This window comes from Triticum urartu, chromosome 2, assembly GCF_003073215.2.
Source record: "Triticum urartu cultivar G1812 chromosome 2, Tu2.1, whole genome shotgun sequence".
Taxonomy (NCBI): domain Eukaryota; kingdom Viridiplantae; phylum Streptophyta; class Magnoliopsida; order Poales; family Poaceae; genus Triticum; species Triticum urartu.
This window is the reverse complement of record NC_053023.1, coordinates 287,589,345-287,606,407: the sequence shown is the minus strand read 5'-3', so window position 1 is coordinate 287,606,407 and position 17,063 is coordinate 287,589,345. Positions and strand designations below refer to the sequence as shown.

At 43.8% G+C, this 17,063-nt stretch overlaps 1 protein-coding gene across 3 annotated transcripts; it reads left to right on the top strand.

Moving 5' to 3' along the window:
• The first annotated feature begins 3,589 nt into the window (after positions 1 to 3,589).
• LOC125537055 (zeta-carotene desaturase, chloroplastic/chromoplastic) lies at positions 3,590 to 10,740 on the top strand. Of its 3 annotated transcripts, XM_048700350.1 has the most exons (14): positions 3,596 to 3,905; positions 5,313 to 5,437; positions 5,537 to 5,671; positions 5,992 to 6,064; positions 6,369 to 6,442; positions 7,280 to 7,384; positions 7,619 to 7,863; positions 7,958 to 8,045; positions 8,497 to 8,539; positions 8,627 to 8,783; positions 8,958 to 9,086; positions 9,271 to 9,343; positions 9,916 to 10,080; positions 10,262 to 10,740. In XM_048700350.1, the coding sequence occupies exons 1-14, from the start codon at positions 3,770 to 3,772 to the stop codon at positions 10,418 to 10,420; spliced, it is 1,707 nt and encodes a 568-aa protein (XP_048556307.1). In that variant the 5' UTR covers positions 3,596 to 3,769; the 3' UTR covers positions 10,421 to 10,740. The 3 variants fall into 3 exon arrangements, 2 of the variants coding, with proteins under 2 accessions (XP_048556308.1, XP_048556307.1); XR_007295513.1 differs by lacking the exon at positions 10,262 to 10,740 and having other exon boundaries at positions 3,590 to 3,905; positions 8,875 to 9,086; positions 9,916 to 10,042; XM_048700351.1 differs by lacking the exons at positions 7,619 to 7,863; positions 7,958 to 8,045 and having other exon boundaries at positions 3,594 to 3,905.
• The last annotated feature ends 6,323 nt before the right edge of the window (positions 10,741 to 17,063 follow it).

Here is a 17,063-nt window from a genome sequence, read left to right as displayed (position 1 = left end):
CATTAGGAAAGTGCTGCCTTACTCCCTTGATCAGGCCTTTTGCTTGTCTGACATTATAGTCCATGGGTCTGTGTTTACAATTCCCAAGTCACTTTTTAGATTTGACAGAAACCATTTCCATGTGTCAGTGTTCTCTACCTCAACAACTGCAAAAACTGGAGGGTAAATGCAGTCATTAGGATCCATGCCAACAACACACAGCATAACACCTCCGTACTTTGTCTTCAGGTGGAATCCATCCAAACAAATGACAGGCCTACAAGCTTGCATGAAACCCCTTTTGCAGGCATCCAGAGAGAAATAACAACTTGCAAATATGCCATTACTGACACCCATATAGAAATAACTCCCTGGGTTTGATCTTCTGAATTCTTGTGCATAATCCCACATGTCGTTGTACTGTTCCAACTCATCTCCTTCAATAACTTTCTTCACTAACCTCTTAGCCCTTCTAAGCTTGCTTCTTGTTGCTGTCATGTTCCAATCTTTCTGAACCACCCTTGCAAAAAATTTCATGTTCATGTTTTCATCTGCTCTGAAAGAATCAAGATATTTTCCAGCCATAAAAGGAGCAGTGAATGACTTAACACACCATTTCTTTATGCATGTATGCTTTGGGTTGTATTTCTTGATCATGAAGCAGTTGATTCTCCCATTAAATGATGCAGACAAGGTCCAGGGGCACCCATCTTCACAAATGGCATTCAGTCTTTTCCTATCATTTCTAGGGCATTTAATGTCAACTCTCTCCTGACAGCGGTACTCTTTGATAGCTTTCCTCAGGAACTCAACAGATCCAAAGGTCTGGCCAACTTGAAACTGTGGTTTAGTCAGGTCTTCCTCTCTAAAACTTTTGAAATTCAGCTTCACCTTATCTTCATCAGAGGATGGCAGACAAATATCCACATCTTCAGTAGGATCATCAACTTCTTCTTGGACTGCTGGTCCTTTGCCCTTCTCACAATCAACATGTTTGGCAAACAAGTCATCATCATCCTGCAGATCAATGTCTGAATCAACAATTTGTGGAATATAATCTTCATATGAATCCTGCACTACTATGTCTGCTGCATCCATGTTCAAAAACCTACAGGATTTCCTTGCCCTAAACCCAAACTAAGATGAAAGGTAAGTAGTTCTAGGCTGGGGTGGACTTGGTATGAAATCATCTTCTTCTGACTCTGCTTCATCTTGCTCATGCTCTTGATCAGAATCATGCTCTTGATCATGCTGAGCCAGCTCCTATTCCACTTGAGGGAGCTCAGCCTGCTCCTGTTCCATTACAGTGAGTTGATCCTGCTCCTCTTGCTGCTGTTGTGTCTGCTCTGCTTGCTGCTGGTGTGCATTCTCCTTCTTTGGCCTAATGCCACTGAACCTGACAATTGGAGGATCCTCATCATCAGAGTGGACTTGAACAACAGAAATATATGATCTCATGCTCTCATCATGATCAAGAAATATCTGTTGGAAGTGGTTGCCATTTAGAACACAATCCTTCATATTTTCTGTCATAGTGTTGTCCCCTATCTTGATCTTTCTTAATCCATTCTTATACACTGTCAACCCAGGAACACACCAATAAGCCCTGATCCTGCCCTCAAACTCATATCCAATTTCCTCCACTAGACTGGCAACAACATTAGGTGTCCAATTATCTATGTCACAGTAATCATACCAAATGGAGTGACCTTTGTGATAACCCCTATGCTTGCCAGCACACAGAAAGTAGCCACCATGTATGACCTCAACAGAGAAGTGGTTGCTTAAGTGACCTGCAAAACAAACAAGTTGAAAAAGTTCAGACATTTCAGACTACAGAAAGTTTCAGACATTTCAGACTACAGTTCAAACATTTCAGACTACAGTTCAAACATTCAGACTTTTTTACTTTTTCAGAAAGAAAAACAGAGATTCATGGCTCCAATTAACAAATGTATGATCTTACAGGTCGAAAAGCAACCATCTTTGGTCACTCTGACACAATGTAATTGTAAATTACAACAATTTTTGGTCCAATAAACACTGTGACACTAAAAGCAAACTTTACTGCTTAAACCCTACACCCCTGGACCGATGAAAAATTGGGGGGAGAAAGAACCATAACCACTCCAGATCTCTGCAAACATGACCAAACCCTAGCTCCTACTGCAACCCCCCCATGATGCAGCCCTATTTTTGGCCTGTCAGAAAGATCTTCACAAACTGCTAAAACCCTACCACCCCACACCCAATCCGTTAGAGAGTAGAACGAACGGCCAAACCCTAGCTCCTACGCGCAATTGATGCGGCCAAGAACTCTTTACGGGAGCTAAATTGCACAGATCGAGCAAAGGAGCTGCTGGCGACGGTGACGTACCGTACACGGGCGGCGAGGCATCATCACGGCGACGCGAAGGAGCAAGAGGCACGTCGCGCAGGCCCCTCCCGAACGGCGCGGACGGTGGCGACTCAGCGTCTGACGACGTGCTCATGGAGCCGTCGTCGACGCCGGCGAGCAAACGCACTACCTCGGCAGCGACGACGAGCAGAGAGGGTGCGGGAGCAGAGAGGTTGCGGGAGGGAGGAGACAAGCGCGGTCCGGTGCGGTCCGACTAGGTGCGGAACGTTTAATGACCAGGTGCGCGCATTTGCAAAAAAACCCTCCAACCATCTAGTATTAACCCCCCCTCCCCTTGACCAGGTGCTGCACATGTGGCGGTCAAAGCATAGCTGGCAACGGCTGACTCGGCCAAGTCAGCAAATACGTAGCTCAATTCGTATATACAGACCAAAGTGAACCCCCTGCGCAAGTACATAGACTGTATTTCGGGTATTTCGAAGTAGTGGTACTTAAGTGTCAGCCGGCTCAAGTTTTGTGACCTATAATGAATTTTTCTCTAGTTAGAATGATGCCCAACACTAGATTTGTGCCAAATCTGACGGCTCTCAAGGCGACGAATCTTTTAAAAGGATTCACCGTCTGACATATAGCACTCCCCTAAAAATAATTTGCATTAGTGTTTTGGTGCACGCAAGGTTCATATCAAATCGGATAGCTATTGGCTTGGCTGTAAATGAATCAAAACAAGTACTCCCTTTGTAAAGAAATATAAGAGCGTTTAGATCACTAACAAACGCTTTTATATTTCTTTACAAAGAGAGTATCAATTTTTTCGTCAGTAGCAACAACAAACTGTACGCTATGATCCCGTAAGACTGCGAAGACTGAACTCTTTAGTGTGTCACTGATAAATCCCGCATCAATATTTAGTTTGACATAGTCATATCTTGGTTTTACCTAACCAGACACTTTCGGCACAGGTTTCTGACTACATGATATAATGAAGTTGGCTGCTGCATTTTGTGTATTTTCTCCATGGGTCAATTTCTTCTTTCGTAACAAAGATATCATGCAACTGTTGCCACTTATTGTTTTCTTTTAAAATATTTTTATTGTGTTAGAGTTAGTATAAAGTTGAGACATTTATTTTGCAACGGAGGAATATTTTAATATTTGTTTTCTGAGGTAAGGGCACGCGCGTCCACTCAAACCGCACCGGTGGACGATGGTGGCACGTCCACGAGGCTGTGGCCACACGACAAATCCCCAACTCGACGGCATCTTCGCCTTCCAAACAAATTTGTGCTTTCCCTTCCCATCTTCATCGGTTCCTCCTCTCCACGCTCACACAATTTATGCTATTCCTCGCCCAGTGGCTCCATCTTCCTGGCTCCGTCCCTCACTGCTCCTCGGGTTTTGTACTGCTTTTTCATCGACGAGGCCACGGCCATGGCCGCCACGTCGTGCGCGCTAGTCTCGGCCCTCGTAGTCGGCCGGCGCCGCGGGCCGTCCTGCCAGCGCGCGGCGGCCGCCGGTGTGGTTCGATGCTCGCTCGACAGCAAGGTCTCCGACATGGCCATCAACGGTGAGGACGTCTCTTTGAGTATTTAATCCCTGTTTTGGTATCGGAATGACACAGACAAGGCGAATTAGTTCATCCTTGTGAACTTTGAGCGCAGTAAAGTTTTTTTGGACTATCAGGAGGGCAGGGGCTCTGAATTTCCTTAGTGACCGGATCGGGGAGAGGGGCAGCTCCAGAGGGGTGATCTGGCTGAGTCCAGGTCTCCTTGGAGGTGGTGCTGGTGCCGAGATAGCTTCATCTATCCGAGAGGCACCTCCCAGTGATAGTTTGGTAAGTAGTGCTTGACTGAAAACACCCTCAGTGTTTCTGTCAGCATATCTTACTTCCACCTTCAGCTGGAAGGGGGCCTTGAGGATAAAAGAGATCATCTGAGCAAAGTCCTCCATATTCAACAGAGGCCCCTCCTTGAAAAGAATCATCCTTTTTTTTATCTTCACCAGAATAAGCCACCATATCTGTTTCATGTCGATCCATAGAGCATTATCAAAGACATGGGAATTTCTATATTTCCATATGCTCCATAATACACAGACACAAACAGAGTTCAGGGTGATATGGTTTTTATGCGAGTAATTCACAAGAAAAGAAACTGGAAATGTACCTCCAAATCTGTTTTACCACAGTACAATAAAAAATGCTTAATAGATTCTTGCTATGCACAAAGAACACATTCTGGAGGTTTTTCAATCCCTCTCTTGCTAAGATTATTGTTAGTCATAAGTTTGTTGTGGGAGAGGGGCCACATGAAGATTTGAACCCTCGGAGGAACAACAATGGACCAAATAGAGGGAATAAAGATAGGCTAGATCCCTCTAAAGTTGATGATACTATATAATGATCTAGTGGTGTATTCCCCTTTAAATTCATACTGCCAAATCAGCGAGTCCCCACAGCACTGTAATTTTTGGGCGGAGTTGTGGATGGAATCGAGAATTGGGACTTGTCTGGCACCTAAATATTTGAATTCCTTCTGTATGTCGTTAGTTCCTCTTGGGTTCAATAGCTTTGACCCGGAGTGCCATATCCACTAAGGAACTTATTGGAGAACTGGTGTAGCCGAGGAATGAGTTAATTACTCCCTCCGTCCGAAAATACTTGTCATCAAAATGGATAAAAAGGGATGTATCTAGAACTAATATACGTCTAGATACATCCCCTTTTATTCATTTTGATGACAAGTATTTCCGGACGGAGGGAGTAAATCATTATGAGCTTTTACACAGCCTAATTTGGTCAGAGTTGTGGCTGCAATCGGCTATTAGCTAATCCTATATTGCTGAATTCATGGATCAGTTGTATGCAGACCATGTGTTTTTAGTTGGTCCCATTTCGGTTCTCAACAACCTCACCCTAGTGCCATTGACTGGAAGAAATCTTGATTTGCGTATTTTGCCTTTCTGTCTGCCGCAGCACCGAAAGGACTGTTCCCGCCGGAGCCTGAGCACTACAGGGGCCCGAAGCTCAAGGTCGCCATCATAGGTGCCGGCCTCGCCGGCATGTCCACCGCAGTAGAGCTCTTGGACCAGGGACATGAGGTTTGCTGATTTGATGCCTTCAGCAATGCGAAATTGTGTTCCTCCAGGAAAAGCAGTGTCATTGTAACACTGCCAAAATTGGTTTCTTGACTTTTGCAGGTTGATCTGTATGACTCCCGAACTTTTATTGGCGGCAAGGTTGGTTCTTTTGTCGACAAGCATGGGAACCATATCGAGATGGGGCTGCATGTCTTCTTTGGTTGTTACAGCAATCTTTTCCGCCTCATGAAGAAGGTACTATTTTTTTACTCTTGGATTGTTGGAGAAACAACCAGTGTGGAGTGTGTTTTTACTATTGACTACCTTGAGTAGCTATGGAGATTCCTTGCCAAAAAAAGCAGCTATGGACATGATTGAGATATTATAACCTGAAAAGTTTGGAATTGGGTCTGTATACTTCAGAGTTAAATAAATTTAGCCTATCGCATGGAGAATCCTTTTGTCTGTATGAAGCATGTAAATTTTGTTGTGCGGCTGTGTGATTGGTACATGTGCAATATTGTCCTCACTTAACAGTATTAATTGTTGGTGAAATTTGATATTTTGTATTTCAGGTTGGGGCTGATAATAATCTACTAGTCAAGGAACATACCCATACTTTTGTAAATAAAGGGGGCATTGTTGGTGGTATGTTTATTTATCATATACTGAAGTACCTAACTATCGTAGGAGGAAACATGGTCTTAGGGTGTAATGTTAAACTCATTCTTGACTACTTACGAGTTTTTGTAATATAATTGAAAACTATAATGTTCCAATTTGTTATTAGTATAGTTGAATTCTGAACTTCAAATGCAAATGCTGTATGTTTTGCTAGCTTTGTGCCATATTGTGTACTTTATTGGCCAAACCAGCTGAACTCATATTTGCTATGCATATTCACATTTACTTAATTTTTGGAGGTTTTCATAGTGCTTGCTTTTCTGTGTAGAACTTGATTTTCGGTTCCCTGTGGGAGCTCCATTACATGGTATCCAAGCATTTCTAAGAACCAATCAACTCAAGGTAATCACTTCAGAATTTCATTTGCTACTACCACACAGAACAATAAAATCATTTGAAGTAATTTGGCTTTGCAATTTGTTTCCCTTACAGTTTGTAATTACACATTGCAACTTATTGTAACATTTTTGCCTTGTACTTTATTAATATCGTGCCCATGATTCTTGCAGTATCTCTCTATTTGAATCTGCAACTTAACTGTAGTTTTGTATGTTATTCCCTCTAAACATCTTCTGAAGTTCATCTGAAAGCATATCTTTTCAGCCCATGCCACTATTGTGAAAGTAGTAATCGGGCACCTCAGCACTCCCTTTTTATTAGGTCACAATGCAATCAGCCGAACTATGGGCAAATATTTCTCGAAAGCAGTTACAGTTGATCACTCTGTTAACTGCAGCAAGCTATTCCCTTTGAAAATAAATAGCTTGCAGCTCATGCTAATTTCAGATACAGTACAGTTTGTTACTCCCTCTGTAACATATATAAGACGTTTTTTGACACTATGACAGTGTCAAAAACGTCTTCTATTAAGTTACAGAGGGAGTACAATTTGTGCGTTCTGTTATTCTTCTGTCTTATGGATAATCAAAGCATCGCAAAGTCTTCACAACTGCCTATTTGTGTAAATACCTTAAATAGTATATACCTAATTCATGACCGCCCTATCTTCAGGTTTATTGAGATCTGAATTTTCTGTCTGAACTTGTAACAAGTGAAAGATTCTATAAGCATGAGCACAAAATAAGCACTGGAAGTCTTGTCAACTTTGCCCGTCACTTTAGTTTGCTGGATATTGCTTTGTCAGATGGTTTAATTGTATATATTTAAATTGTGTTGCAGGTTTATGATAAGGCAAGGAATGCAGTTGCTCTCGCCCTAAGCCCAGTTGTTCGAGCTCTTCTTGATCCAGACGGTGCATTGCAACAAGTACGGGACTTGGATGATGTAAGAATTCCTCTTCTTTTTGTCAGTGTCATTACTGTGCATATATGCTATATATTTTAAATTCGGATAGTGGGTTCCTTGTGGACTTGCTTTTATTTCATCTTCCTTGCAAACTGTTTAGTCTAGCATGCATGTATGGGGCTTCAGAACAATTCCTTTAAGTTTTTCCCCAGCATAACTCAGTTGTAGCTGATTCCTAAATCTAAATATAGAGTTGTATATACACTTTTTCAGGTAAGTTTCACTGATTGGTTCATGTCTAGAGGTGGTACTCGAGAGAGCATCACAAGAATGTGGGATCCTGTTGCTTATGCTCTTGGTTTTATCGACTGTGATAATATCAGTGCTCGATGCATGCTTACTATTTTCACCCTGTTTGCCACAAAGACAGAGGCATCTTTGTTGCGCATGCTAAAGGGCTCACCTGATGTTTACTTAAGTGGCCCAATAAAGAAGTACATAACAGACAGGGGTGGTAGGTATGTTAACGAGACCAATAATACTCTTCAATTGTCTATGTAATAAATATTGCAGTGCGACCATTTCTTTTTATATTATAAAAAAATCCTTCAGGTTTCACTTGAGGTGGGGATGCCGAGAGGTTCTCTACGATAAGTCACCCGATGGAGAGACCTATGTGAAAGGCTTTCTCATCTCTAAGGTTAGCTTTTCGTCTACGTAGCAAGATTAGTGCTAGATCATCAAAGGTATTTATGCACTGTTCCGGAACTTCTGTTAGTTGGTAGGAACCGGATCCCTACCAGGGCGTGGTCTCGGGTTGTAGGGGTGGAAGGAGGGATGGCGTGGAGGAAGGCGTGGTCGCCGGCGCTGGGGCGCCGTCGTTGCGTGCGCGCGCGTGAGAGAGAGCAGGGGCGGCGGCTAGGGTTAGGTCTCCTGGCTCCCTAAGGAAGCCGAGCAAATATGATTGCTTCTTGCTTAATCCCAAAACGGGTCCTCACACGAGTTTATATAATCCTCCTAATAAGATAATTGGGCTAAGCCCCTAATAACGATAAGATAAACTGGGCCACAACTAACTGAGCTAAGCCCCTAATATGCCGGTCATAACATTAGTACTCTCACTAACATATTGCTACATCTGGGCATTGTAGGCTACAAGTAGTGAGATAATCAAAGCAGATGCATATGTTGCAGGTTATTTTTCTTCTCAGCATTTCTTTTGTTGATTGACTCCCAACCATTCAAGCATAAAATTGATGTTTCATCTTTTGTTGGGTGCAGCTTGTGATGTCCCAGGGATCAAAAGACTATTACCATCGGAATGGAGGGAATGGGATATGTTTGACAATATATACAAGTTAGATGGTGTTCCTGTAGTCACTGTTCAGCTTCGCTACAATGGATGGGTTACTGAAGTCCAAGACTTGGAGAAATCAAGGTAATTCCAACCCTGGGGCTCTTTGTTACTTCTTTGTTTTTAATTTATATTAGACCAATTAATATTTCTGGCACATCCCTGATGTTTTCAGGAAGAGTACATTTATCTCTGCTAAAATATGCTTGTGCAAAAGCAAATCCCTTGCGAGTGATGCTTTTCTTATCTTTGATTTAGACAACTCCAAAAAGCAGTTGGCTTGGATAATCTACTCTATACTCCAGATGCAGACTTCTCCTGTTTTTCAGACCTTGCACTGTCATCTCCTGCTGACTACTACATTGAAGGACAAGGTTCCCTGATCCAGTAAGGCTACCATCCAGCACTCTTAACAAAGTTAACTGTTTGACGTTTTGAAACTCTGATTTATGTTTACATAATCTGGACAGTTTACTTGGTGATTTGTGCAGTATAACTTCTAAAATTCATGCATTGGACCGGCTTATCTTTCTGCAAATAAATTCACCTTGCGTGTTTGCTTTATTTGCAGAGCTGTGCTAACTCCAGGTGATCCGTACATGCCATTGCCAAATGAGGAGATTATTAGCAAGGTTGAAAAACAGGTGGGTTTGTACATAATTTGTTGGTGAAAGGATCGCTATAATTGGTTGATGCAGATGATTTCTATTACCAATATCTAAGCATGTCCTCATTTTAAAGCAGTTCCGTAGAATGTGATTTTATTGTGCTTCTTGTTATGGATGCAACTTATCTCTATTTCATAGCCCATGCACTTGGACCTAATACTCCTTAGCCCCCCCCCCCCCCCCCCCCCCCCATGCAAAGCGTATGCATTAGCGTTGCATTTGAAGTGTAACACTAGAAGAAGAAAAATGAAAATTCAAAATCCGCGTCTTGGGAGTGCCGTCGTAGCATGAAGAGTCTTTAAAACCTGTCGAGTCAAGCCAAAGGAGATAACGAGAAGATGGCACATCAATAGAAGATACAAGAAAGGAAAAAATATATGTTTTTGAGAGGTGGGGCTTATCAGGACATGTGTCATCTGTTGATTGGCCTGCACAGTAATGCGTTCAGGGATCCCTGCAGGAGAGCTGAACCCTAATACTAATACTCCTTAGCGCTTCTGTTGATTCTATTGTCCCCTCGATGCTAATGCATTTAAAATTTTGCGCAGGTCTTAGATTTGTTTCCATCAGCCCGAGGCTTGGAAGTTACATGGTCCAGTGTGGTAAAGATCGGACAATCCTTGTACCGTGAGGCTCCTGGAAATGATCCATTTAGACCTGACCAGAAGACACCAGTTAAAAATTTCTTCTTGTCTGGCTCTTACACGAAACAGGTACAGTACACCTGAAGCATTGACATAGTCCTGACCGCTAAAGCAGACAAGTTGCATTCAAATTCTTAGTAATTTGTGGAGTCAATTTTAAACAGAGGAATGCTTGCAACATTGGATGATACACGTCGTTAGGAAATAGTAAATGTGACCAAAATCATGACCTCCTTTATTGTTTTTGTAGGACTACATTGACAGCATGGAAGGAGCAACTCTTTCTGGCAGGCGAACAGCAGCCTACATCTGTGGTGCTGGAGAGGAGTTATTAGCCATTCGAAAGAAGCTCATTGTCGATCACAGCGAGAAGGCCTCCGGGATGGTTCAAATGTTGCAAACAAGTTAAACCTTGCAATCACCAAAGCCAGAATGCCAAACTATAGGTTTCAGGGTTATAGGCGATTGTCAACAGTGATTTCTATAAATCTTGTTTGCGCATTAGATTTGGTGCTGCCTTTTTTTAGCCGTGACACATTTGCACATCGCATGTTCCTATCTTACAATTGGCAACCAGGTGTCTAAGTGGCATATAGGAATATATCAGGCAGCGTGTATGTTCAGTTAAACCTTAGCCCGTCATTCGAATGATTGATGTCATATTGCACATTTTCCACAATTATCCTGAGAAATGCATGAGTTTTGTCTGGGAAGATACCCACACCATTACCAGTGATCTTATACTTTATGTGCCTATTATAGCCAGTTTTTTTATATGAACTCTTATGCTCCTTGTTGATGACGTTTGGTCTTAATTGCGATTGCGATATTTGGAGTATGTGGAATTTATAGTCGAGGGGATGTCACATCAGTAGATCTAGAACACAAATAAACAGGGACACACGATATAGTTTAGATTCCCAGGAAGGGTAAATGACATACTCTTTGCTTTACTACATGTGGAGAGTAAAAAGAATTGTAAGTGCATCTAGTGCCCTTGTGGCTTTCGAGGGCTAATAACAAAATACTCAAGGGATTAATGTTGTTAGAAGGGATAGAGAGGGATTGGTGGAATCGTTGTTGTATTGCTTGAGCCTCGTGGGCATATATATAGGAATACAAAATTATCTTGGAGTACAAGGCAAAGTAGAATAAATCCTACGCTATTCAATATTTCTTAAATAACAATGATGTGGAGGATCCCACGTTCATCCCTATGTACATTCCGACTACTCTCCAAGTCCCAAAAGGACATATGACGAGACCTCGAACATACGTCATTGGACACAAGGTGAACTCGCTCCTCTCCGAACTTTCACTTTCTACATGTGAGACATGGCTACTACCTCCAACGTGTGTGCTATGCATGATCAGGTACTTAGAGGAAAGCCACGGAGCCACCACATCCAACGGACGAGCTACCGAGGACGCCAAGTACAAGGACCAAGAGAAGAAGCTGCCAGAAATCTACAGCCACCGGACGACCGGTCTGGACCGGATGTCCGACGCCTGGAGACTTCACCAGCCAGCCCAAGTCCTAGCCAGCGAGACCTACAGCGGTCGGACGACCGACGCGATCGGACGTCCGACATCCTCCAGCGCCCGGACGACCGGCCCCGTCCGGAAATCCGATGATGGCTTTCCCAAGCCAAAACGCCGGACGTCCGACAAGTACCGGACGACCGGACCCTCGCGAGCCACCGGACGTCCGGTACCCGTCGGACGACCGGCGCATGTCTTTGCGCAGAGTATCGGGCCGAGGCCCATGTATCCCACACTTACCCCTTCGTGTCCCTAGACTATATATACTCTTCCACCTCCTAGTTAGGGTCAGCGTTTGTTTAGCTCATTTTGAGAGATAGAGCTACGCTCATCCACATCGGATCTACTCCTCGTGAGAGACTGATGATGACATCAATACCATTATTACACCCACAACCCCTGCTGCTATACATATTGGACCAATTACTAGAGCTCGCGCACGCCAATTGAATTATCAGGTACTTCCGTTTCTTGGTAACGATTCTAATGTTCATGAGAATATGATGCTGCCTAAATTGGATACATTTGTTTTGCTTACAAATGAAGGGCCTAGCTTGGACAAGAAAGATGAACCTTGGATCAAGTTCAAGCATGAAGATGATGGCATGCGCAAGGGGGTCAAGAACGGAGTTACAAGTGATGATTTCAGGACTTTGAAGCCACCATAAGGAGTGCATGAAGTATTTGACGAAATATACAAGATGCCACTTCATAAATTTGGTCCAGAGCCTATTTTAGGTGCTGCGTCACCTTATTATTGGGCCAGGCCCATGTATTTTCGAAATACTTAAGTATAGGCTGTTTTTAGAGTCCGTATGTGTGGGGAAACAAGAGTTAGGGTTGGTTTCGGACCCCTCCTCCAAGGGCCACGAAATCCCCCCCTCTTCCTCCATATATACAACCCTTAGGGCGTCGTTTAGACTTTGGGTTTTGTTTAGATTAAAAGTTCGCCATAGCTGCAACTTCACGTACTTCGTTTGTGTCCAGCGACCAGACCAAGACGTCACAGAACCCCACCTTGATCAATAAAGCTTTCATCTTATATTCACAACATCCATATTGCAATCTCAGTTTCTTGCTTGTTCTTCGTTTGCCTGCAGGAAACAGACCTTAGTGGTCAGGTTGATCGTGCTCCGGCGTGGTCAATAACCTCTCGGAGTTGGTTTAGCGATTGCTAAGTCGCGACGTCCTTGCACGTTCGTAGTCGGATCGTCAAAGTCGACTTCCTCCAAAACGATAGCCACCATCTCATCAAAAGACGGGACACCTTTGCTTCTATCAGAGACCGCAGCCTCTTCGGAGAAGATCCCTTTGGATTCAAGACTTCCTTGCGGAGAAGAATATCAAGGCCTCCTCATGGAGAAGACCATTACCCTTTTATCGTCCTTAGTTGATCGTGTACCGTGTATCCGAGGATCTATCACATGTGTGACTTTCTTGTGTTGGTTTAGTGATTCTCTTGTGTTTCTCTTGTGTTTCCCTTGCGTTTTCCCTCTCTTTCCCCTCACGTTCTTCGTGTTCTTCGCGGGATTCGCTCCTTTCGCGAAAGATCGGCCACATAGGGTTCTACCCTACGTCATCTTGGTATCATGAGCCACGTTGATCACGATTTCGGAGCCTTCCCTAGTTGTTTTCTAGCCTAATTTTGTTGTGTTCTTCCCCAATTTCGAATATCCCCACCAAAAATAGCCCCAATTTTTTTGTGATTTGTTGGTTTGACGAAGTTTTGTTGATTTTGATCCATGGATTTGCTTGGTTTCAAGTGGATCTAGCATCTCCCCAAGTTTCCCCATCTTTCACCCACGAAGTCTCATCAATTTTGACCCCAAAATCATCATTTTTCGCCCAAAATCGCGCCCCGGATCTCGCATCTCGCGTTGACCCCGACCCCCGGACGACCGACCTTTTACGGACGTCCGGAGCCCCTGGAACGACCGAACGTTCGACCTTTTCTGGACGACCGGAACCCCTAACCCGAGCCAAATTTACGGATTTCCAAGCCTGCCCGGACGTCCGGCCACCGGTCGTCCGACCATCTTCGGACGTCCGTAACCTGTAGATATCACTTTCGCTCAAATATTGTTTCGGCCATAACTAATTCATCTGAACTCTGATTTTGACGTTCTTTTATCTCGTTGAAAAGCTCTTGACATCCTCCTTCCCACAAAAATACCACCAACATCATTTGACTCCATCAATTTTTTGAAATATTGGCATCTTTGCCTAGGGCTTCCACCACATCCTCCGCTACACCACCACCGACTTCCGCAACCTAACCCATCTTGATACCCATTGCATGTGTGGTTGCTTGAGTAGTGATTTGAGTCTCCTAAGGTGTTTCGACTACTTAGGGACGGTTGCTTCCTCATCAACCACCATCACCACTTCCGCATAGGCTTACCAACCATACACTTCTTCCACACCGACTTAACCCAATTTTTGTTTGTGTTGTGAGTTGTGTCTCCTAAGGTGTTTCAGCTACTTAGGGACCGTGCTTCCAACTCCGACAACGTGTATAGTCCACCACCTTACCCTCCATTTCCGCATTGCGTACTCCACAACCCATCATTGCCATTCCGCAATTCCATTGAGCTGTCACAAAACCACCACCGCATTCCCGCTACCACCATTTGACATTTGACATTTGAGATTTTGAGTTCGCGGTTTTTCCGTTTCCTAAGGTGTTTCGGCTACTTAGGGACGAGTCTCCATCATCTTGGTATCTCCATCAAGATCACTGCCACTCATCATCGACACGGACGGTAACCTCCATATCATCTTGGTATCGTGGTATCCCTCCATTGTATATTCCCTTGCCATTGCATTGATAACCCCTAGCCCATTTTGCGTCACTTGCCTATCGAGACTAGCCATTTGAGTATTGCCGGCAACGTTACTTGTGCACATTAGTGATCTACACCATACATTGCATACATACCATACCATATCAGTATCATCTTGGTATCATATCATCTCTTGTGCCTCAAGTTTGTTCCCGCATATATACAATTGCTATCTTGGTTTGTGTATTGTGCCAAAGTGGCCATACAAAAAAACAAGAATAAGCTTTTAAGCAAAAGAGTGAACAAAGAGCTCGTAAGCAATAGCCATAGCATCATACCACATTGCATATAAGATCATCTTGGATCACCTTGTGAGAAACACCGGGAACCATATATACATAGCATACTTGGGATAGAAAGTTATCCATTTTGCATCTTATAGGTTGTGCACAAGTGTCGTATCCGCCTGCTAGCGTATCTCTTGAGTTGTGCAACACGAGCGTTTTTCGTGGATTCCACATTTTGTTCTCATCATTGGTTGCACGACCCCATTTATCTATCCGTGTGTGTGTTTCCGTGTGCCACATATTGCTATTGGTCTACTTGTTTCACTTGCGAATTTGTGAATCTCTTTCAACATTATTGACTCTTGCTAACATTTTGCATCAAATTTTTTGTGCCACTATCCTCACCGAGCTCCACCATAAGCCTTATTTGTGTAGGTGTGAGAAACCGACAAGAATTAGTACCAATTGTGCTATTTCCTTGTCCACATTGGAGTGATCATTGATCCACTTTCAACTTCGGTCAAGGTACATTTGGTATTCGTTCTTCTCTTTCTACCACTCACATTTTTCTCTTGGAGTGATGGATAGGCAAGGCATTTCATCTCCGGTCTTCCACAACAACGACGGCGTGAACAACTACATCACCAAAGTGTCAATCTTCGATCTACAATGACAAATACAAGGCACACAATCAATATTGCGCGAGCGCATCGAGAACCTCTCCATTGACATTCGCCACTCCGAAGCGAGGAAAAGGGACTACATCGACAACAAGCTTTCCACACAAAAGGAGGATCAGGATGCAAGGATGGAGGAGATTCGGACCTTGTTGATCAACCGTTCTTCCCCTTCATCATCCTCAAGGCGGCGACGTTCAAGTCACAAGTCTTCGGAGCGCAAAAATGATGCAAGCGCAAGTTGTCCATGTCCACATCTCCATGGCGACCACCGTCACATTCGTGATCCACCTCGTCATGAAGGACAAGTCACCTCCAAGCAACATGTGCACGACGACGACGAATGACATCTACTACGAGCTCAAGTGCGACAACGCCAACGTCATCATGATGATGCTCACCAAGCACAAATGCACAAGTCCCAACAAGACCTACTTCACGCCAAGTCCAAACATCATGAGCACAAGAGAATACCGCAAGACAAGCACCACCAAGATGGAGCTATGACCACCACCACCACTTCAACATCTTCACCAAGTGCTATCAAGGCATCTTCGCCTTTGGACATATGGCATCTTCGCCTACTTCCCATGAGTTCGCCTACATCGACATCTTCACCAACGAGGCGACCACCTACGAGCGAGGGCGACACTTCCATCTTCGGAAGCCCCTCAAGGAATATGGCCAAGCATGGGACATTCCCTTCAGTCATGGAGACGAGCTACGAGGTGCCACATCATATGGGCCTCCAAGAACAAGACGGCGACAAGAAGGTCGAGAAAGGGCCATCCCCTTCTACCACGGCGACGAGCATGAACCTCTTCAACAACACAAAGACGACACCCATATTGGACTCATACTCCGAGTCAAGCTACGAGACCACACATGAAACCTTATATTTAGTCTTAGAGGAGAGTGATGATGTGCCATGTTCGGCCTTCATCCATGGCTACGACTACGACATGATTGAGCATGGAGACATTTGCACCAACATCTCTCCGACATCCACATATAAAGAGATGCCCCAATTCCCATGTGAGGAGAGCCACCCCACCATTAGTGATATGAGTGACTCCACTATTTGTGACATTGAGTGCATTTCCTATGAGAGGATGAGTGTGACCACCACTAGCCCACACTTGAGAGCATCCAAGAGGGAGTGAGTGAGCCACCACACTTAGTGAGTGAGGTAGTTGACACGACACGTCAGGCCACTATGATTCCTAACGACTTAACCTCTACTCCGAGTGTGTTTTCTTCTTTGGTGCTAGGTCTCCTACATGACGATATGCCTATCCTTGACGAGTCCATATCTCCAATGGAGATAACGATGGCCATGGTGGAAGAAGATGCACCCCCACATGGTTCCATCAAGATGAAGATGACCACGACTTGGTCTTCGACACCTCACCTACAACACATGAGAGATGCTCCAAATGTAACATAGGTGATGGTGCTTCTCTTGTCCCACTAGTGGACTATTTTATGAATGATTGCTTGCATGATGTTGACACACCTATTCCCATGCTTCATGCTAGTGAGACTTCCTCATGTCATGACTTACCTATTTATGATAAATATGATGATGAGCATGTTGATTTGCCTAGTTGTGATGCTATGCTCCATAGGATATCTTGTGAAAATTCTTTTGGTCACATCATGTTTGACAATCCATTAACCTTGTCATATGCTATGAGTGAGATATCCCATATTGCATTATTCCAATCTCAACATAGTGAATATGCATGCCCCATTACAATAAC

What these genes read in the sequence shown, in the direction of transcription:
- LOC125537055 (XM_048700350.1), top strand. Translation starts at nt 3,770, where the DNA reads ATGGCCGCCACGTCGTGCGCGCTAGTCTCGGCCCTCGTAGTCGGCCGG. An exon ending in TAAAGGGGGCATTGTTGGTG is followed by an intron (nt 6,065 to 6,368) that starts GTATGTTTATTT and finishes TTTTCTGTGTAG; the next exon opens with AACTTGATTTTCGGTTCCCT. An exon ending in ATAACAGACAGGGGTGGTAG is followed by an intron (nt 7,864 to 7,957) that starts GTATGTTAACGA and finishes AAAATCCTTCAG; the next exon opens with GTTTCACTTGAGGTGGGGAT.